We start from the raw sequence: 23889 nt of genomic DNA on the forward strand, positions 1-23889 counted from the left end.
AACTAATACCTCTTGAATTACAACACTCATGCACATCTCCCTTACCCTTATATAGTGGTACAATACATGCACAGACCCAATCTACTGGTACCATTGACAACACAAAACACACATTAAACAATCTCACCAACCATTCAATTACAGTCACACCCCCTTCCTTCAACATCTCAGCTTTCACACCATCCATACCAGATGCTTTTCCTACTCTCGTTTCATCTAGTGCTCTCCTCACTTCCTCTATTGTAATCTCTCTCTCATTCTCATCTCCCATCACTGGCACCTCAACACCTGGAACAGCAATTATCTCTGCCTCCCTATCATCCTCAACATTCAGCAAACTTTCAAAATATTCCGCCCACCTTTTCCTTGCCTCCTCTCCTTTTAACAACCTTCCATTTCCATCTTTCACTGTCTCTTCAATTCTTGTGCCGGCCTTTCTTACTCTCTTCACTTCTTTCCAAAACTTCTTCTTATTCTCTTCATATGACTGACCCAGTCCCTGACCCCACCTAAGATCAGCTGCCCTCTTTGCCTCACGTACCTTGCGCTTTACTTCCACCTTTTTCTCTCTATAATACCTGAAATTAATTGACAGTGAGGCACAGGCTATTCAAAGAATAACTGGAAGAGGAAAGGCACAGCAAATGCAGCTAAAAACATTGCTATAAAACCTGAAATTAATTGACAGTGAGGTAGAGGCTATTCAAAGAATAACCGGAAGAAGAAAGGTACAGCAAATGCAGCTAAAAGCTTTGCTATAAAATCTGAAATTAATTGACAGTGAGGCAGAGGCTATTCAAAGAATAACAGGAAGAAGAAAGGTACAGCACATGCAGATAAAAACTTTGCTATAATACCTGAAATTAAACGACAGTAAGGCACAAGCTGTTTAAATATACATAATGAACTACAGTACTATCGAAATGTTAACTTAATCAGACTGACATACGAGTATATAAGACCAAAATAAGCCAAAGTTTCCTGATTTTCAGTAGAAAAATGTACAGTATATTAGTGTTGCGTGGGATTTAAAACCTTAGTTCATCTGTATTAACTAACAGATCTTTACAAAAGAAGTAGCCTTAAAAGTCTTTTCAATACCAACAGCTTAAAAAATAAGTTTACAAAACTTAATGGACAGACATAGACAAGTAGGTAGCATAAATAATAACAAGTATGGCCGTCACAATAGGGAACCCTATTTGCATTCCCCTCATGATCCTTTGCGGTGTTGACGGATAAGTTTCTACCAATCCTTCGTAGCATGGAAGATTCACAACTTGTGTCTTGTCAATTGGTATCACCTGTAAAGGAGGTAAAGGAATGAATGAAGGAATCCCAAACTAACATCACTATATAGTATAAAATTTGTTATGATCCTTTGCATCCATGGGGATATGCAAAAAATTACTAAATGACATACAGTATACATATGCAATTTATTTACTGTGTATACAGTTTAGATAAATTCATTACACAGGTTTACCTCTTAGGTACATAAGTAATTCAGTATTGATAGGCACTTAAGAGGTGGAAATATGTTGAATAGGAAACACCGCATCAATGAAAAAAAAAAAAAAAATTCTAGAATATTTAACATCATAAGTTCCAGACTACAATAACAACATAAGTAAATAGTCTATAGAAATCTCTAACTTTAGCACAGTAGCAAGAGATCATTACACTTTTCATTTAAATTACCCCTTCTGATATATAAATTATTATTATTATTATTTTTATCATTATTAGCTAAGCTACAACAATAGTTGGAGAAGCCAGATGCTATAAGCCCAATAGCTCCGAGAGGGAAAAATAGCCAAGTGAGGAAAGAAAAATGTTATTTTCATTAGTAAAATAAATTTTTGAATATACTTACCCGATAATCATGTAGCTGTCAACTCCGTTGCCCGACAGAATTCTACGGAAGGGATACGCCAGCGATCGCTATACAAGAGGGGGGTGTACTCACAAGCGCCACCTGTGGCCAGGTACTGCAGTACTTCTTGTTGACACCACCTCAATTTTTCCTCGGTCCACTGGTTCTATGGGGAGGAAGGGTGGGTCAATTAAATCATGATTATCGGGTAAGTATATTCAAAAATTTATTTTACTAATGAAAATAACATTTTTCAATATTAATCTTACCCGATAATCATGTAGCTGATTCACACCCAGGGAGGTGGGTGAAAACCAGTGTACATGTATATCAAGAAGCTAAGTATCCCGTATTTCATATTATCAGTTATTCAAAATAACAATGAAATTATAAGTACCTGGTAAGGAAGTCGACTTGAGCCATTACTCTGCCTTAAATAAGTTCGTCTTCCTTACTGAGCGCAGCGTTCCTCTTAGGAGGCTGAACAACTCTAAGGTGCTGAAGTATCAAGGGCTGCAACCCATACTAAAGGACCTCATCACAACCTTTAACCTCGGCGCTTCTCAAGAAAGAATTGACCACCCGCCAAATCAACAAGGATGTGGAAGGCTTCTTAGCCGACCGTACAACCCATAAAAAGTATTCAAGAGAAAGGTTAAAAGGTTATGGGATTATGGGAATGTAGTGGCTGAGCCCCCGCCTACTACTGCATTCGTTGCTACGAATGGTCCCAGGGTGTAGCAGTACTCGTAAAGAGACTGGACATCTTTGAGATAGAATGATGCGAACACTGACTTGCTTCTCCAATAGGTTGCATCCATAACACTCTGCAGAGAACGGTTCTGTTTGAAGGCCACTGAAGTAGCCACAGCTCTCACTTCATGTGTCCTTACCTTCAGCAAAGCAAGGTCTTCTTCCTTCAGATGAGAATGTGCTTCCCTAATCAGAAGCCTGAATAGTAAGAAACTGAGTTCTTAGACCTTGGAAAAGAAGGCTTCTTGATAGCACACCATAAGGCTTCTGATTGTCCTCGTAAAGGTTAAGACCTTTTTAGATAGTACCTAAGAGCTCTAACTGGGCAAAGTACTCTCTTCAGTTCATTCCCCACCAAGTTGGACAGGCTTGGGATCTCGAACGACTTAGGCCAAGGACGTGAAGGAAGCTCGTTTAGCAAAAACCCAGCTGCAAGGAACATGTAGCCGTTTCAGATGTGAAAACTATGATCCTGCTGAAGGCGTGGATCTCACTTACTCTTTTAGCTGTTGTCAAGCACACGAGGAAAAGAGTTTTTAATGTGAGGTCCTAAAAAGAGGCTGATTGGAGAGGTTCAAATCTTGATGACATAAGGAACCTTAGGACCACGTCTAGATTCCAGCCTGGAGTGGACAACCGACGTTCCTTTGAGGTCTCAAAAGACCTAGGGAGGTCCTGTAGATCTTTGTTGGTGGAAAGATCCAAGCCTCTGTGGCGGAAAACCGCTGCCAACATGCTTCTGTAACCCTTGATCGTAGGAGCTGAAAGGGATCTTACTTTCCGTAGATGTAACAGGAAGTCAGCAATCTGGGTTACAGTGGTACTGGTTGAGGAAACTGCATTGGTCTTGTACCAGCTTCGGAAGACTTCCCCTTGAGACTGATAGACTCTGAGAGTGGATGTTCTCCTTGCTCTGGCAATCGCTCTGGCTGCCTCCTTCGAAAAGCCCCTAGCTCTTGAGAGTCTTTCGAAAGTCTGAAGGCAGTCAGACGAAGAGCGTGGAGGTTTGGGTGTACCTTCTTTACGTGAGGTTGACGTAGAAGGTTCACTCCTAGAGGAAGAGTCCTGGGAATGTCGACCAGCCATTGCAGTACCTCTATGAACCATTCTCTCGCGGGCCAGAGCGGAGCCAACCAACGTCAGCCGTGTCCCTTTGCGAGAGGAGAACTTCTGAAGTACCCTGTTGACAATCTTGAACGGCGGGAATGCATACAGGTCGAGATGGGACCAATCCAGCAGAAAAGTATCCACGTGAACTGCTGCTGGGTCTGGAATCGGAGAACAATACAACAGGAGTCTCTAGGTTATCGAGGTAGCGAACAGATCTATGGTTGGCTGACCCCACAGGGCCCAAAGTCTGCTGCAAACATTCTTGTGAAGGGTCCACTCTGTGGGGATGACCTGACCCTTCCGGCTGAGGCGATCTGCCATGACATTCATACCGCCCTGAATGAACCTCGTTACCAGCGTGAGCTTTCGATCTTTTGACCAGATGAGGAGGTCCCTTGCGATCTAGAACAACTTCCACGAAAGAGTCCCTCCCTGCTTGGAGATGTAAGCCAGGGCTGTGGTGTTGTCAGAGTCCACCTCCACCACCTTGTTAAGCTGGAGGGACTTGAAGTTTATCAAGGCCAGAAGAACCGCCAACAACTCCTTGCAATTGATGTGAAGTGTCCTTTGCTCCTGATTCCATGTTCCCGAGCATTCCTGTCCGTCCAAAGTCGCACCCCAGCCCGTGTCTGATGCGTCCGAGAGGAGACGGCGGTCGGGTTTCTGAACAGCCAAAGGTAGACTTCCTTGAGAAGAAAGCTGTTCTTACATCACGCGAGAGAAGACCTCCTCTCTTCGGAAACAGGAACTGAGACCGTCTCTAGCGTCATGTCCTTTATCCAGTGAGCAGCTAGATGATACTGAAGGGGGCGGAGGTGGAGTCTCCCTAACACGATGAACAGGGCCAGCGATGAAAGTGTCCCTGTTAGACTCATCCACTACCTGACTGAGCATCGGTTCCTTCTCAGCATGCTCTGGATGCATTCTAGGGCTTGGAAGATCCTTGTGGCCGACGGAAAAGCCCGAAAAGCTCGACTCTGAAGATCCATACCCAGGTAGACAATGGTCTGGGATGGGACGAGCTGGGACTCCTCAAAATTGACCAGGAGGCCCAGTTCCTTGGTCAGATCCATAGTCCATCTGAGAATCTCCAGACAGCGACGACTTGTGGGAGCTCTTAAAAGCCAGTCGTCTGACGAAGCCGGACACAAGATCATGGTCCTGCTGCACAGTCTGTGAACTGTCAACCATGGGGAAGCGAGGAAGTACAGTGACAACCCGAAGCTGTCTAGACTGTCTGGGTCGTACAGACAACTCCTTATCGGGTTGCTGAGGTTGCCGCACTGCGTCACAACAAGTCACTTCTGCTGGTTGTTGAACGTCTTCCCAGTGACACACTGACTCCGTAAACAAAAAATCCTCTAACAAGGACTAAGCTTGGACTGCATGTCTTGCAACACAGCTCAAGGTCTATGGGAGCAGGTGTGGTAACAGACGGGGTTAGCGACTGAAGTGGAACCATTACCTTCCCTGGAAGCATGTTATGCTTAAATAAAAGTCCATAGGAGGCTACGCAGCTAAAGGCTCCTCTCCAAATGACAGAGTCCTCAAGGGAATATCAGAAGGAGGGAGAAAAGCACTTTCTCATCTACAGGGACCATATCCGAGAAAAGCTAAGTTCTCTCAGTGAGGGTTTCACTGGTGCAAAAGCAGCAGACTAGAAGGCAACGTTATGAAACTGCTTGACAGTCTAGTGAGTTGGCAACAACCAAAGATGTGTGACTGAGAAGCATGCGGTAAGGTATGCAGAGCATGCTGTATGCAGAGCATGCTGTATGTAGAGCATGCTGTAAGGTAAGCAGAGCATGTTGCATGGCGTGTAACATTTCTCAGAAATTCCATGACCAGTGCTAGATTGAGTAATATCGCATTACTGTCCATTGAAAGTGCACGTGCCGAGGGAATTGATTTAGACTGTTTTGTTGATGAATTTGATAGCCGGCATGATAATCGTAGAATTAAGCTGCACTAAATATACGTACTATAATCTACTTCATCTCAGGAAAGGGAAACTCGCCCTGTTGGCAACACTGCATTACTTCATGCATGCTTGCATGGGGTTTTAATATCAACATAATATTTACATTACATTCATAACTCATGATTCATTTTTGTTTTGAAGATATTTTTGCCATATTTTTGCGATTTTGTTAAAAATATATTGCAAGGAATACATATATATATATATTTTTTTTTTTTTTTTTTTTTTTTTTTTTTTTAATTAATACGAATAACCTCCATTATCATAATGTTTGTGTAGGCATACATGTATATGTTTTACAAATGCCAGTTATGAAAGTAATGAGGTGTTATTATTGTCATTTGTTATTTCAAAGTTGAATGGGAAGAGGCTCAAGCTGAGGAGAAAGTGGCAGATGCATGCGTTGAGGTGGCTGACTCATAGCATGAGGTTCCTGCCTCAAGAGTTGCGCTTGCCTCAAGGGTTGAGGTGGATGCGCAGTAGCAGGTTCCTGTCTCACGAGTTGAGGTTCTTGAGGTGTGAGCTGCGAGAGTTGAGGTAGCGGCTGCGCAGAACGCAGTTCCTGTCTCACGAGTTGAGGTTCTTGAGGTGCTAGCCTCAAGAGTTGAGGTTCTCGCCTTGAGGAAAGTGGAGGTAGCAGCTGCGAGAGCTGAGGTGGCTGCCTCAAGGATGGTAGAGGTTGTCGTACCTCAAGAGGTTGTTGCCTCGAAGATGGTCTAACTGCAAGAAACTCTTGCCTCAAAGGAAGAGGAGGAAGTAAGGCATAAGACTCCTGTTCCCATTGTTGAGGTTGCCTTAAGGAAGGTGGAGGTTGCTGCACAACGCTGGTAACTGGCAACTCCCAACGCGGTAGCTCACGCATGGAGGTAGCTTGAGGAACCTCAACCTCATACGTCTGGCAGATTGTACTGCGCAGAGGAGGAGGAGCGTTCGCAGGAGGAGGTGTATTAACCTTCTCTGCCTGAAACTCCTGCATCAACACCGCAAGCTGAGACTGCATTGTCTGCAGCAAAGACCACTAGAGTTTAAGAAAGACAACAACAAACGGAGCTACTGTCCGTTGAGACTGAGGGTCTAAAACAGCTGGTGCGGCAACAGACGGAGCTACTGCCTGTTGCGATACCACTTTGCCTCTCTGGGAGGTGTGCAGTTGTCGTACTGCAGCAAGTCCGAAATGACCCAGTGCTAATGGCTACACCTAGGAGTTGGACTTGTGCGGAAGGGACCGACTTGCACTTAAAAGCTGCAAGATTTGGTCCATGGTTTCTGCGAGAAACCTCTTCCGCAGACGAGGAATAAAAGGGCTCTCTCGTCTTTGTGTGGGTGGGGTGATCACGTCGGCAACGTGTGTAGATACACCCGAAACCACGGAGGGAAAACGTCTGTTCGTCGATCAAGGCCTGCTGAACCCATAAGTCCTTCGACATTACTTCTCCCCTGGGCTTGGGAGCTTGTAAGAGGTCCCAGACTAGGCGAACAACTGGCACGAACAGACGAACCCTCGAACGCAACACTGTAACACTTTGCGCTAATCACTTATCACTTTTGATTTTCTGTTTGCACTTATTTCACTGAACTCGAAACTTTAAGTGGTTTGTACCTGAAACACGCAATTCTATCCTTCCTTAAAAGTTAGTAATTGCGAAAACAGAATTACAATGTAACAGAAAAATCTAATGAAAGATAAATAATTCAGTGGCTGGAAAGAGACTAAACACTAGATCAAATAAACTACGTTTAAAATCTCTCACCGCATAAAGCTTGAGAACAAGAATAAAACTCTGGAAACGTTTACCTTCTTCCCCTAAAGAGACTAGGGAGAAGAGCAAAAACGATAACAACGTTACTCGCTTGAACGAAACGTTTATCCTCCTCTCTCTCCCTCCGTCTCTATCTCTCTCTCTCTCTCTCTTTTGACTTAGAACCTGAGAGAAGAGCCCAATCATATATATCGTTAAAACATATTATTGTTAAAGGAAAAAAACTGAAAGATTTCCCAAATAAAAAGTTCCTTTATTAGAATTAAAACAATTAAGCTAAGAAAGAATGAACAAAACGCTAGAAACGGTTACTCTTACTGCAACGTGACACCGTGAAAATTCTCTCTCTATCGTAACGATAGAGCGCAAGTTGAACGTTCTGAACGTCAACAACTGCAGAGACAAAACAAAACGTTAGTTCAACTTTGAAAACAGTACGAGACTATCAAAGAAATTCTTTCAAAAACATTAAAATAGCATAATATGTTAACAGGTAAAATCGAAATGACGGGCTCAATGTTAATTAACTTCGGTACCAAGAAAAGACCGCCTACTATTAGGAAAGGTCGAATATAAACAAATATAAAAATTAAATTTAATAAGTTTATAATAAAAGGAAGTTAATCGAAGAGGCCTATAAAAGGCGGAGAGATATAAAATAAATCTATAACTTTTGTTAAGCAAAATTAAGAAAGAGAGTCTATACTCTCTTAGACACCAACACTTCCGTCTAAGGGAAGGGTCGGCCATTTAAAAGTGAAAGAGAGTTCATACTCTCTTCGTCACCATAATTAATCAAATTAATTCCAAAAGCTAGCTAAGCTAATGATAAAACTTCCTGAATAGCGAAAGCTAAACTCTAGAGCAAATACATCACCAAATCGTGAGCAAAAAACTCCAGAATCAACAGCGTATCCATGTAGGTCTAGCCGGAGGCACGACAGAGGAAAAATTGAGGTGGTGTCAACAAGAAGTACTGCAGTACCTGGCCACAGGTGGCGCTTGTGAGTACACCCCCCTCTTGTATAGCGATCGCTGGCGTATCCCTTCCGTAGAATTCTGTCGGGCAACGGAGTTGACAGCTACATGATTATCGGGTAAGATTAATATTGAAAATAAGAAAATTAATAAACTTCACGAGAAGTAATTAACAATTATAATAAAATATTTTAAGAGCAGTAAAAAAATTAAAATAAATCTTATGTATAAAATATAAAAACTTCAATAAAACAAGAGGAAGAGAAATAAGATAGAATAGTGACCCTGTGTATAACCTCAAGCAAGAGAATCCTACCCCAAGACACTGGAAGACCATGGTACAGAGGCTATGGCAGTACCCAGGACTAGAGAACAACAGTTTGATTTTGGAGAAGACTTTCTTACCACAGCTAAAGAGTCTCTTCTACTTTTACTAAGAGGAAAGTAGCCACTGAACAATTACAGTACAATAGTTAATCCCTTGAGCAAAAAAAGAATTGTTTGGTAATCTCAGTGTTATCAGGTATATAAGTACAGAGGATTATGCGGAAAGAATAGGCCAGACTATTCGGTATGGTGCATGTGTAAGCAAAGGAAAAATGAGCCAGAACCAGAGAGAGGGATCTAATGTAGTAATGTCTGGTCAAAGTATTTCAACATCAATGACCTTAGATGTCAGAAAACTCTCAATCAATCAATCAATCAATCTTTTAACAGGTGGCTGGTGCCCTGGTCAACCTACTTACTACTACCCACTAGAAAGAGAGCTGTGGCTGGCATAAATTCTATACCCCTATCAATAATAACAATAAACCTAAAGTCACCATTGAAGACAAGGAACAGAATCAACTAGGTTATGTTCATCATTTCATTATCTTTCTTTAGGCCTTTCAGACAGTGTATATAACAAAACGTGTACAACAAAGCTGAAGTAGAACAAAATTATACTTGAAAGGCCAAACCTTGTTGTTATAAGTTAAGCCTGTTTACCACTGGAAATGCCATCATTAGTAACCACACTTTCTGTAGATAAAAGTTGTTATCTGTAGCTTACACAAACTTTGATTGTCCCCTGCCCATTCATTAATATGAAACAGGCATGATGTCATTATGTGATAAGGCCTGAATGCCATAAACATAAGAATGAGAACCATGTTTGTCACAGGTGATAACATCACTATGAAAATAATAACGGATACTATTGGTATTTGATATAGTAATGGAAGGCCAAAAGGAGGCCATACATAATTAAACATAATAAATCAAGTTAACACCATCTGTTTTTCAAAATATATTTACAACCAGCCAAACCAAATTCATGTTTTAAATATTCAATTTCTACTTTTATTGTCAAGATATTTAGTTATTATTAATAATAGGTATGCAGTTAATTCTAATAGTTATGCCTTCTCCATCATGAGGGTCAATACTACACATTATTTTAGTTTTATTCCAGCAGAGACCAAGTTGTGGAACGATCTTCATAATCAGGTGGTTAAATTGGTGGCACTTCAAAAGTTCAAACTTGCTGTAAATGTTTTTATATTGAACAGGCTGACATAAGTCTCCTTTTATAGTTTATATATGAAATATCTGTTTTAATGTTGTTACTACTCTTAAATTATTTTATTTCAATAGTTCATTAGTTCTCATATACAGTAGTTTATTTATTTCCTTATTTCCTTTCCTCACTGGGCTACTTTTCCCCGTTGGAGGTCTTGGGCTTATAACATCCTGCTTTTCCAACTAAGGTTGTAGTTTACATAGTAATAATGATATCATTATCAGATTCTGGTTCGCTCTCACTATCAGAACCAATGTGAAGGATGCTGCAGTTGTATTAATGAGATTACTGTATATTTATTCCTAGGCTCACGACTTTCTTGTCATCATAAACTTCAGATTTGAAAAGATTACAGGATATACTGTACTATACAGTAATCGACATTTTTTATAAAATTCACTGAATTTTATGAGTTTCATAACCAGCTTTCATGAATGGGTTGAATTCTATACATCCTTAATAAAATGGTAGCTTAGTTAAATATGGCCCAATTCTTTTATTATTGTATAAAACTATATCTTCAATGAAAATGCAATATAATGCTGTACTGACTTACATAACACAGAGACAACATCGATTACATAACTGTAATACACAAAGGAATAGCATTCATCGGTGACAAGACAAGACTGAAAAAATACTCTTATTGATTTCCTTCATTAGAATGTGCAATTGCTGTTAATTCTTCATGAACAATTACTCTAAAAAAAAAAAAAAAAGACATCCACTTATGTTGGACGAAAGTGAATAAAGGGCTCTCATATATACAATTGACAACTCTAGACAACTCACATGGCATTAATTGTCAGGTTGTAGGTTTCTCGCCCCTTCCTCTATCTTCCTCTTGTCTTTTCATGAGAAAATAATTTATCTTTCGGAAGCCTGGTCATAATTAATGGCATTTATAGGCAATAGGTTGGCCAGGGTACCAGCCACCCATTGAGCTACTACCGCCAGTAAGTTATTGGGTCCTTTGAATGGCCAGACAGTACTACAGTGGATCCCTCTCTCTGGTTACGGATCATTTTTCCTCTGCCTACACATGCTGTACACCAAATAGTTTGGCCTATCCTTTTCACAATTTCTTTAGTCCTCAAACACCTGAAAACATTGTGATTACTAAACAATTCTTCTTTCCTAAAGTGGTTAGCTACTGCACTGTAATGTTCCAGTGGCCATTTTCCTCTTGGTAAGGGTAAAAGAGGCTTTAGCTATGGTAAGCTACACTTCTAGGAGAAGGACACTCCAAAATCAAACCACTGTTCTCTAGTTTTGGGTAGTGCCATAGCCTCTATATCATTATTATTATTATTTGCTAAGCTAAAACCCTAGTTGGAAAAGCAGAATGCTATATGCCCAGGCGCTCCAACAGGAAAAATACCTCAGTGAGGAAAGGAAACAAGGAAAAAAAAAATTAAGAACAATAACATTAAAATAAATATCTAAATAAAAATCTAAAGTGTAAATTTTACCATTTGCCAGACATCATCTTATCTATAAAACAATCTTCCTACCACATTCCAGTAATCTAAGCATCCTCTAGCTCCAGCTCTTTGAAATTACTTCCCTCTTTTAAAAGTAATGTTTTTACATACCAGTTAACATGTATTCATATGTATAGAATGTTTATTATGTGAATAAATCTACAGGAAATGATTGATCTGCTTCTGTCTAGCCTGGTGCTAGCTTCTCTCACCACAACCTTTATACAAGCGTGCAGAATGAGGATACAATATCTAGGCTCAAGCTTCAGGATGTTAATATCCCTATGGCCAGGACTTGTCGTCTAGACCCTCTCTTATACAGTATTACCAATGCTTTTAACCCTTTTACCCCCTGGCTATTTGGAAATTTCCAACCCTTAATCCCCAGGGGTTATTTTTTTTCAAGCACATGTTGCAGTATATTTTTTTCAAATTGCTCTAACAGGCTTAATTTTTGTCATAGAGAGGTCAGGTTGGTCTCATTCTCTTGGAAAATGCCTGAAGTTTCTCAAAATATTATTAAAAATATGAAAAAAAAAAATTTAAATAGCAGTTTTTTGCAAGAACGTACCGGTACGTCCATGGGGGTAAAGGGATGAGTTTTGTGAAACGTACCAGTACGTCCTTTAGGGGTAAAAGGGTTAATTGCATGGGTGTAGTAATAACATTAATTATGATGATGACAATATCAATGGCATTACCTTGATGCTATTCAAGGCCTTCTCCCTCCTGTGTAGGACGTCTATGACTGTCTGCATGATCAGAATAACGAAAATGAGGCCGATGGACGTAAACATCCACATATCGATGGCTTTGAAGTACGAGTTCCTCGGAAGCTGGTTGGACACTTGGCTGAGGAGTGTCGTCAAAACCAGCATAGCGGTCAAGGCAATGACCACTCGTACCTGCAGGATGAAATAAATATTGCAGTTGTGAAACAGTTAAGGAGACCTTACATCTCGCAAAATATTTATTTTAGAAGAAAAGATAAGCTACTGTATTAGATAACTCTTGCATAAGATGGCTTTAGTTACAGTATATGTATTTGTAAGATCTTTTAAGGAAAATTATGAGGGGCATTTTAGAAGTACAGTAGTTGTAATACATGAAGTAGATGTGAAAATATTACAAATAATATTGATATAAACTATTGTGTGATTAAACGTAAAGTAAGCAGGAAATTTCAAGTTTGTTCAAGTCTTGCTTTTCGTTTCTAATTTAAGACATTTGCAAGACCTTACTAATCATGTAAGAGAAACTATTTTATTCATTTCATATAAATCATCTGAATATTAGAAATCATACACAAAAAACAATTTGTGGTGTAACATGTGAAATATGAACTGCATATTATTCCCCCATACAAAAATGAAAATACATACATACATATACCAAGGCACTTCCCCCAATTTTGGGGGGTAGCCGACATCAACAAATGAAACAAAACAAAAAAGGGGACCTCTACTCTAAAATGAAAATATAAAGGTATTCAATTTTTTCCCGTGTGAAAATGACAAAATAGTAGTTAATCTTCTTCGATACCAAATGAAAACATTAAAATGCAAAAGAACTATTTCTCACCTGAGTATTTTCTATTGCAAAAAAAGTTGTGAGATATGCGATGCATACAAAAAATGACGATGGAATGAAGAACGTGAAGATGGCAAATTCAAATCGACGTCTGAAACGCAGCAGTATCTGTTGAAATAAAAGTAGCTAAAATCTCCTGTTTAACTTTTAAACTTGTGCAGAATATATATGATTTATTTCATTAAAAATACAATAAAATTCTCTTAGAACTTCTGTCTATCTTCTTTCATTGATTAAGTCAAGAGAGGATGAACGAAAGCTCTAAAAAAGTCTATTGTACAACTTGACAACATAAAAACCTATTTTCATTTACAATTTGACAAAATAATAACCTATTTTTATTTACAATTTGACAAAATAAAAACCTATTTTCATTTCCAATTTGACAAAATAATAACCTATTTTCATTTACAATTAGCAAAATAAAATCCTATTTTCAATTTACTTTCCTTAATATCATTTAAGGATCTCTTTGATATATAAAAATATGACACAATAGTAGTGCACTACATATGTATTTAAGTATGTGATAAAAAGTATGGTGAAACTTATATACCTCATACATCATATAGCCTTGAAAGCATAACTAGATATGGAAATGTGAAGGTTATAGACCAATAGATTCAAAATATTAAAAAGTTATTGCAAAACACATTTAAGATTATTAAGCAAGTTGCTAAAACGAAGCAAAAACTAGTAGACATACTTACAAAACTTTTTTCTAAACTCATTACTTTTAACCATTTCTTTTAGAGATTTGCATACACATTTTACATAAAACCTTGGTAATACCCTTCTATGGGGGTTTAATTTAACTAACATACTGTTATTTTCAAACTGACTTTGGTTCTACCATAAAAAAATAGATTAATCATACAAAGATTGTATACCCAAGGAAAACTTTCTTTTACTTTTCACTGCATTTTTCAAGACTACTGTACTATAGTCCATTTCTTTTAGCGATGCATATTTGCACCGACTCGCGGCGGTGCCCTTTTAGCTCGGAAAAGTTTCCGGATCGCTGATTGGTTGGACAAGATAATTCTAACCAATCAGCGATCAGGACACCTTTCCGAGCTAAAAGGGCACCGCCGCGAGTCGGTGCAAATATGAATCGCTAAAAGAAATGGACTATAGTAAATTTACCAAACTATTCTCCCAGCATAATTACCCTCTTTTCACTATATTCCGTGTGGTTTCCATCTTCCATAGTAACATCATCTATGGTGTACTCCATTAGGTGCCAAGACCCACTGTATAGAACACCGCCATCTTTCTGAGAGCCAAGTAAATTGAGCAACTCTTTTCTGGCCGATGTCAGTACAAAGCTGAAATAGCACTCCTGTAAGGGATATCACTCAGCATTAGTGTGAAGAATTTCTTAAAAGGTATTGATTAACATTCTGTCATGTCTTTGCAGTCAGTTAATCATTAATTTTATAGACATTTTAAGAGAAACTTATTTCTGCATTAGTCCATATCAAGATGGAAAAGCTGATTTAAAAACAAAAGTGGAACGACAAAGTATCCGAATGTACAACGTGAAATTCCAGTATTTGTTACGCTAAGAACATTAACTTATTAAGAATTTATAACAGAAATATATCGAATTTTCAATAACATTATGGCAAAGTGGTTGTCAAATCATGAGTTGAAGAAATTTCATGGAAAAATGTTTAGCATCCAAAGTTCATTCAACCATCACTTATAAGTAAACTATTAGGGTTTTGGTAGCCAATGTGGTAACATCCCAGACTGGTGAACGCCAGACTGGGGTTCAAGTCCCGCTCAAACTCGTTAGTTCCTTTGATCGCTACAACCTCACCATCATTATGAGCTAAGGAGGGGGGGGGGCCTATAGGTGTATCTGCTAAGTCACCAGTAGGCATTGCCTGCCCCTCCTTGGTCCTAGCTTGGATGGAGAGAGGGCTTGGGCACTGATCATATGTATATAAATGGTCAGTCTCTAGGCATTGTCCTGCTTGCTAGGGCAATGTCACTGTTCCTTTCCTCTGCCATTCATGAGCGACCTTTAAACCTTTAAACATACATAATGAGGATGTATTTAGAGGTGTCAAGTCAAGGATAATTTTCTGGAACGTCTACTTAGGCTACTCACTTGAGAATCAAAGGGATAAAGAGCCAAGTTAAGACTGCAGATGTATGTGGCCGAGTGCTTTCTGGTCAGCTGAATTGGGTTGTCTGCTCCCTTGAACAAATTCACTGGAAAAAAAATATAATTTATTAAATCATCTACTTTTAATGTTGCACCATAGAACATTTCTGCTCATGGTATGCATGCAAGTTAAATTGTATAACATATCCTTCAATCTACTCTGATCTTTTGTCACCAGAATGTTCAGTCTTAGGTAATTTATTTAATTAATTATTTCAAATCAACATGGATTATACTTTCCATTATTAGAAGTGCAAGAGGTCTTCTATCAAACGAAGTATGAAAGGCTATTTTCTTTATATAACTTTGCATATGAACTGCAACCAATTGATCAATAGATATTTGAGGACATTTTCATGTACTGTACTGTACTACAAATTTATATAGAGAATCCATTTATATTTAAAAGTAAAGAATTTTGGTTAGTACTGTACTGGGTTTTTAAACAGCAAAAACTTCAAGGTTTAGTACTTTTGTTGAAGAAACAGAGGGTTGGAGGGGCAGTGCTTAAGAGAAAAATATCTTTGATCCTTCTCAGATTAACATATTACTTATACAAGCTACATAGTTATTTATATGATTAATGAATTAAGTTATTCAAAACTTTTGGCGATTAATTAATCAAATAGTTATTTTTGTCACTCATAATATAGAATAGTTGATTAAAAAAAAAAATATATAAACTACAGCACAACTAACACATGAAGGGCTAAAGTGCCCAAAGGATTGTAAGAAGGGTAATATAACAGTCTCCACCTAGTTCTATAGGTATACTTGGTCTCCAAACTTCAAAAATTATTGATTATGGCAATGAACACAAACATCTGGCTCCCTTACCTTCCATGGCACGGGTCAAGTCACCCCTCCTTGCGTCTCCCTGGCGTAATATGACCCCTCTGGTTTCTTCATCCACCAAAGTGTGTACGTTCCCTTTGGCGTTACCGAATGATACCTGTAATCATAACTATAATTTAATAAATCTCGCCATAGCTGCTTAATCAAGAAAACTATAAACTATAGATACTGAATGAGAGTTGCCTGCTTGAAGGACAATAATGATTCAAGGCTAACAACATTTTCATCTATATAATACACTGATACTTTTAGGAAATATATATATGCATTATCTAGTAGAGGTCTATAGGTAATTATGCACAGGTTTATAGCCATAGAAATATACTATATAGGGCAAGACATACATGCACACACATTAAAAATATAAAAAATAAACATTAAGGCAATTCTGTGTCCCATTTTCTATTTAGAGGTGAGTGTGCCTCTTCTTGAAAACTTCTGTTCATAATTATCTCCTAACTTTAACCTATTCCACTTTAAGTTTGAACCTTAAATAGCTCACTTGATTTAAGGGCATTGGATTCCATCTTAACCACCAAAATAGTTAGAGTTGGAACTTTAACTAAACCAATTTATGTAGCCATGTGGCCTTATAACACAAAATGGTCAGACCCAAGCTTTGTGAAATAAAACCAAAATAGCAATAATACAAACATCTCATAACAAAACATTATTTTATAATAGGAATTGAAATCCATAAAATCTCATGAATCTTACCAATCTTTCAAAGAATCAATCAAAGAAGCTACGAAAGTACTACCTTAATGATGAAAACATTAAGTTATCATTACAGGGAAACACTGTGAAGTGTCAATGACAAATTTGCAAAACCTTGAAAGTATGGCAAATTTCTGAATATAAAGATACAAATTTCCCAATTAACAGACTTCTTAATTCTTACTCTTACATCTACCTGGAAGGAAATTACAATCTTGCATCAATGAAAGGAGAAAGCCAAAAAAAGTTCTTCGAGGAGTATATTTATATTGCAGTCTTGCTCAACTAAGCGCAATAATAAGAAAAGCTCTTCTCTACATTTAGATAGAGAAATTCATAATGTTTTCTCACCTGGAGAATAAAAAAAATCCCCAGTACTCAATACAGGGATTTTCAAATGCCCTGTTACTCACCTGTGGAACCCAAAGACTTTTCATCAACTCTATCTGGAGGGAATTTATAATGCTGTCTTCCTTGAGATTATTGAAGATGAGACGCCAATCCAGCCAGGAGAGAGAAATTTCAAAATCCATCACAATCTCCATCTTATCGGTGACAATCTCCAAGGCCAGAATGTTGACATGAATGAGCACTGGATAAGCCTCCAAATGGCTGAGGATACGAGGAGGGACGTTGGACTTGTAACCACTTGGAAGGGTCACTATGGAACAGGCAGTTTCATCACTCTCGTCAGGACAGTCAGTCTGTGGAGGTTATCGTAAGTGTTACAAGAAGGGCAGTGAATTAAAGCCTCATTATGATATGAAGAACACTGACAAATTATCTAAAATAGAACATTAACTCATTACCTTAAGCGTAAAACGTCACATCTATAATAGTACACTGAATCATTATCTTGAGCAGGACTGAAAGTGAATATGAGTAAAACTAAGCTAATGTTCAATGAAAATGCAGAGGAGACAATTGAGGGTTAACCTCTAGAAGTCCAGAGACTGCTATGATATAAAGAGCACTGACAAATGATCTATAATAGAACATTAGTTCATTACCTCATATATAAAAATAGGGAATTTGATTCACTGTATAAGATAAGACACTGAATCATTATCTTAAGCTTATAAATTGTACACTTGACACCTTATCTAAAAAAAACATTGAATCAGTATCTAAAGCATAAAAAATATGCTACTTGACACATCATCTCCAATAGAATACTAATTTCTGATCAAGTGTGACTAACAGGGTACTGGCATGCTGAAGTTAAAGAGCACTAACAAATTATCTAAAATAGAACATTAGCTCTTTACATCATGCGTGAAAATTGGGAAGTCGACACATTATCTGAAATAGGGCACTAAATCTCAAGCTTAAAATGATGCACTTGACACATTATCTGAAATAGGGCACTGAATCTCAAGCTTAAAAATGGTGCACTTGACACATTATCTGAAATAGGGCACTGAATCTCAAGCTTAAAAATGGTGCACTTGACACATTATCTGAAATAGGCCACTGAATCACAAGCTTAAAAATGGTGCACTTGACACATTATCTGAAATAGGGCACTGAATCTCAAGCTTAAAAATGGTGCACTTGACACATTATCTGAAAGAGGCCACTGAATCTCAAGCTTAAAAATGGTGCACTTGACACATTATCTGAAATAGGCCACTGAATCTCAAGCTTAAAAATGGTGCCCTTGACACATTATCTGAAATAGGGCACTGAATCTCAAGCTTAAAAATGGTGCACTTGACACATTATCTGAAATAGGCCACTGAATCACAAGCTTAAAAATGGTGCACTTGACACATTATCTGAAATAGGCCACTGAATCACAAGCTTAAAAATGGTGCACTTGACACATTATCTGAAATAGGCCACTGAATCCCAAGCTTAAAAATGGTCCACTTGACACATTATCTAAATTATACATTGAATCTGTATCTCAAGCATAAGAAATATACCACTTGACACATTATCTCCAATTGATTACTGATTTCAGATCTCCACTAACAGGGTACCGGCATGCTGAAGTAAAGCATTGACACTCTTCTAAAAAAGGTACTGACGCCTTGTCTGATGTATCACAAAAAGACATATGATACATTTTGTGTATTAGAAATGCAGGTAAATAAAATGGCAGTAATAATAATCTTACATATAACTAAATTATTATAATAATAATCCCTCTAAACTACAATTTGATAATGCAAATTCCAGCTCCTCTTTAGCAAACCTTTTATTGTGATAAGATTTAATCATTTATGGAAGATGGTTACAGTTTTTATTTTTCATAAATGTCTAGGATAATAGTATCCACTTTTCTTGACCAGGCCTAATAAAAACAGGGAAGAAGGAACAGGGAAGGAAGTTAGTGTTTTTAATGCACAAATGAAATTTTAACTCAACTAGAGTCTACAGGGACCCATGCGAAATCTAACTGAGCCCCTTTGCGTCAATAAGCGTAGGAGATGATGATGAGAGTCTACATAAATGAAAAGATATTTTATGAAATTTGAACGATGAAACTAAAGTACGTATTCTTTGATGCTGAAGCATGCACTTACTTTAATAAATACAATATCATTATCTGAATAATGGAGAAAATAACCCACAGGATAGGAAAATAATATGAGATCAACCTAACATATGTACCAATTAGAAAAAAAAAATAATATACAACATTTTAAGGGGAAAGATATGCCATGGAATTTTGGTTGAAAATAAAAACTGAAAAAAAACCAAACATTGAGAGAGAGAGAGAGAGAGAGAGAGAGAGAGAGAGAGAGAGAGAGAGAGAGAGAGAGAGAGAGAGAGAGAAATCTGGGTAAGTGAACAAGTAAAATGAAGTATAGAGCAGCATCAACGAAAAATGGCGAGATTCGTTTGATAAAGTGCAGTTTGTAAAGTGATCTGCATCTCAATGAAGCTCCAAAAAAATTTCAACTCATGGAAAAAACATATAAATCTGCGGGAATCTATAACCAAGTTAGATTACAATTTTCTCAAGCCCATCATCAATCTTTTGGGGCAAAATTTGATATTGCAAACACAATCTCAGATTAATTTTTTCTTTCCTATGGTAGGCTCATGAGCCTGCGCTTACGTAATAACATTTGTAGTGAGAGAGAGAGAGAGAGAGAGAGAGAGAGAGAGAGAGAGAGAGAGAGAGAGAGAGAGAGAGAGAGAGAGAGAGAGAGAGAGAGAATGTATGTACTGTATATACATATATATATATATATATATATATATATATATATATAAATATATATATATATAAATATATAAAAATTTATATATATATATATATATATATATATATATATATATACACACACATATATATATATATATATACACACATATATATATATATATATATATACACACACATATATATATATATACATATATATATATATATATATATATTTATATATACACGCATATATATATATATATATATATATATATATATATATATATATATATATATATATATACACACACACATACATATATATATATATATATATATATATATATATATATATATATACTGTATACATAATATATCTCAACGATGTAATTTTCCGAAACAAAAAAGTAGCTCCACACAAAAACCAATGAAATAATCATGGACGTACCGATTCTTCAACTGCGGAATAATGAGATCAAGGCAAACAGAGTCAAACTCCACAATAACACAGTACTTGATACAACAGAAAAACGAACCTGAAAATCACACCGCCTCTCCATGGCCACACAAGAACCATCATCACAGGTAAACGATTCTTCATCACAGGCAGTAAGGGTTAAGGTAATGTAGCTACTTTGGTCTCCACAGCCGTCCAAGCCCAAGGTAGCCTTTGTGTCGGTGTTGGAAGTGTATAAAGTCCATTTCTTACGCCCAAGAGGCACTTCGTAAGATATTGCAGGCTTGTGGGCGAGGCGAATGTCTGTCCTTTAGGGTTAGGTCGAGTTAAATTCATGGTGAGTATAGATTCATATGAAAATACTAGGGTGAATTTAACAGATGATGATTATTATTATTACTTGCTAAGCTACAGCCCTAGTTGGAAAAGTAGGATGCTATAAGCCCAGGGGCCCCAACAGGGAAAATAGCTCAGTGAGGAAAGGGAACAATGAAAAATAAAATATTTTAAGAATAGCAATAACATTAAAATAAATATTTCCTATATAAACTATAAAAACTTTAACAAAACAAGAGAAAGAGAAATTAGATAGAATAGCGTGCCCGAGTGTACCCTCAAGCAAGAAAACTCTATGTATTCCAGTATTAACAGCATAGTTAATGTTTGCAGAAAATCCTTGAAAAAAATTGTCAAGTTTTCAAAAATGAAATTTGTATGATAATTCATTTTTTCTATTTCCCCTTACTCTTCTTGTTTGATATTCTGCTTCAAGAATTTACATAATTTGAGTTATCATTTCAAGTACAAAAAATTAATATTCACCCCATAAAAAGCCATTGTATTTCATATTTGCTATGAAAAAATACACCACAATAAAATAATAGACAAGACTATTTAAAATATTTACATAAAATCATTAATTATATGCAACAAAATATTATGGATTAAAAAGTTTCCTTATTTTCTTTTTTTTACTGAGAATAAGCAAAGATGTATTGAATATATCTATAATAGAAGTCTATCACATTTTCTATAAAAAAAAATCAAGAATAAAGGCAAGTAAAAACAATATCCTCAGTACCTGTTTGAGTGCTCAACTATCCACTGATCATCATCCCATGAGATCCTAGAGGCCGAGAAGCCCCTAAATACAGGCTTAGTATTCCTGTGTCCTTGGGGAGTGTACCTACGATCATGCGGCAGGACGGAACATAGACCTTTGAGCACCACCATGACAGGGACCTCGCTTTCACATAGCCCACAGTAGCTGTAGACCCTAGAATTCACATCCACCCAACGGCCGTTACCCAACATAGTGGCTTGGTTCTCCCGTGTTCCACCATTGGGTTGTCCAGAATTCCAGAAGGTGAAGTTTAGATGCCTTTCATTATCATCTAACCAAAGATTTTCTGTGACTTCATCCGATGCGCCAAGCCAAATGATTGGCTCGCTTTCCATCTTCACACAGGCAGGGTCAACACTCTTAACAAATTGAAGGAAATCTTCGTTTTCCTCTAAGGATTTTGGCACTGGAAGCCTAGCTGCAATGGCGGTGCACAGACGACGAGTGGTCGCGATGGGCATTTCGGGAGATAGCAGTACCCGATATGGTCCTGGGTCCCTACAGATATCTTCACTTGGTACAGATACCAAAACAGCTGTGTGGTTCAGCTTCCATTTGCCTGGGGGCCAACTTATGAGTTCATTTCCAGAGGAATACCTGCATAAAGCCACCTCATTTAATTCAGATGGTCCAAGTATCTCCCTCCAGAGCCTAATTCTGGCCACTTTGCCCCAATATGATTGGTCAGCTTGGAAACCTTGGCCCACTTGGTCTTGGTCTTGGCCAATCACGACCCAGCCTTCGTTAGAAATCACTTTGGGTGGTTGACGATCTTTCAAACGAATAAAATTATTTGGTGAAATTAGTATCCTAAAGAACTATCACATATTTATACACACAATGCATGAACGCTTTCTTAAAATTCTAAATTCAATGTTCTTTATATATTTATTCAATTTCTTAACATCACCAATTACGTTACACTGACTTTTTCACTTGACACTAGATGATCTATGTGTAAAAACATATAATTGACACCCAGTAGTGGTTGAACCATTATGTACCGTACTGTAGAATTGTAGTTTATATCAATAATTATAAATCTTACCTTTGTTATTCTGTAGGATTCCCTTCATCCTAAGCTTTCCACTCACATGAAGGGACCAGGAAGTATTGTAGCTATCGTAGGTAAGACAGAGACACTCCCATACTTCAGGCTGGAGCCAGACCTTGGCGTCTGTCCACAGTCCTCCAATTGCAAAGGTTATTCCCTGAACTCTTACATCTGAAATAATAATAATAATAAATAATAAATAATAAATAATAAATAATAATAATAAAATAACAATAAAATAATAATAATAATAATAATAATAATAACAATAATAACAACAATAACAAAAATAATACCAATAATAATAATAACAATAATAACAACAATAACAATAATAATAACAATAATAATAATAATAATAATAATAAATAATAATAAATATTAATTAAAATTACAATTAAAATAATAATTAAAACAATAATAAAAATAATAATAATAATTAAAATAATAATAATAATAATTTTGTATTACAGTACTCCTGACTAGCACAGTGGTAACATGTTTGCCTCGCATTCGCATGACGGCAGATCGATCCCCCACCCAGGACCATGAGTTTAAGCTGTTTACTGGGAAGGTCACTGCTGTGTTTGGGCACCCCAGTGAGGGGCTAGGCTTACCCGGCTGACATTCTGGTGAATATCTATTCTTACGAAACTAGAACCGAAACCAGACACCTTTAACCTTTATTCAACCAGAATTAAGGATAGTTCTAAATATTGTCAATCGTATGACGTGTGCAATGTAGAGAAAAGTATGTCAAAGACACATTAAGGGACTGTAGTTCCAACACCAACATGGGAATATTTCAAATAAATAAATAAATTATGCATTCATGAGCTACTAGATCATGAATAAATTATACATTTATGAGCTACCAGATCAGGAATAAATTATGTATTCATAAGTGAACAGATCAAACCACGCAGCGAGAGAAAATTATTCAGAGTAAAAATAAATATATAGATTAGTATTTCTAAATATACATATGAAAACATAAGCGAGCATATTGCAATTATGAGTTAAAATCGTGCAGTATGTATGAAAGAATGTGTATATTCAACTACTGTAGAAGTCAGAATACATATTACAGCAAGGGACCGAGTTGATTACATACTATACACAATTTTTTCTAATGAGGCGTATTTGCACTGACTCGCAGCGGTGCCCTTTTAGCTTGGAAAAGTTTCCTGCTCTCTGATTGGTTAGAATTATCTTGTCCACCCAATCAACGACCAGGAAACTTTTCCG

The 23889-nt window shown here is 37.3% G+C and overlaps 1 protein-coding gene across 1 annotated transcript in view; it reads right to left on the minus strand.

The window, feature by feature from the left end:
• Positions 1–714: 714 nt before the first annotated feature.
• LOC137628363 (uncharacterized) overlaps positions 715–23889 on the minus strand; it is a 54259-nt gene continuing 31084 nt past the window's right edge. Inside the window, exons 3-12 of the mRNA XM_068359515.1 lie at positions 22636–22812; positions 21546–22359; positions 20544–20772; positions 17258–17548; positions 16110–16224; positions 15216–15319; positions 14268–14438; positions 13088–13204; positions 12208–12411; positions 715–1304 (exon numbers count right to left, since the gene is read on the minus strand). Of these exons, the coding sequence (XP_068215616.1) occupies positions 1131–1304; positions 12208–12411; positions 13088–13204; positions 14268–14438; positions 15216–15319; positions 16110–16224; positions 17258–17548; positions 20544–20772; positions 21546–22359; positions 22636–22663 (2247 nt within the window). The 5' untranslated portion in view covers positions 22664–22812 and the 3' untranslated portion in view covers positions 715–1130. The remainder of the gene's footprint in view (positions 1305–12207; positions 12412–13087; positions 13205–14267; positions 14439–15215; positions 15320–16109; positions 16225–17257; positions 17549–20543; positions 20773–21545; positions 22360–22635; positions 22813–23889) is intronic.

Source organism: Palaemon carinicauda, chromosome 36, assembly GCF_036898095.1.
Source record: "Palaemon carinicauda isolate YSFRI2023 chromosome 36, ASM3689809v2, whole genome shotgun sequence".
Classification (NCBI taxonomy): Eukaryota; Metazoa; Arthropoda; class Malacostraca; order Decapoda; family Palaemonidae; genus Palaemon; species Palaemon carinicauda.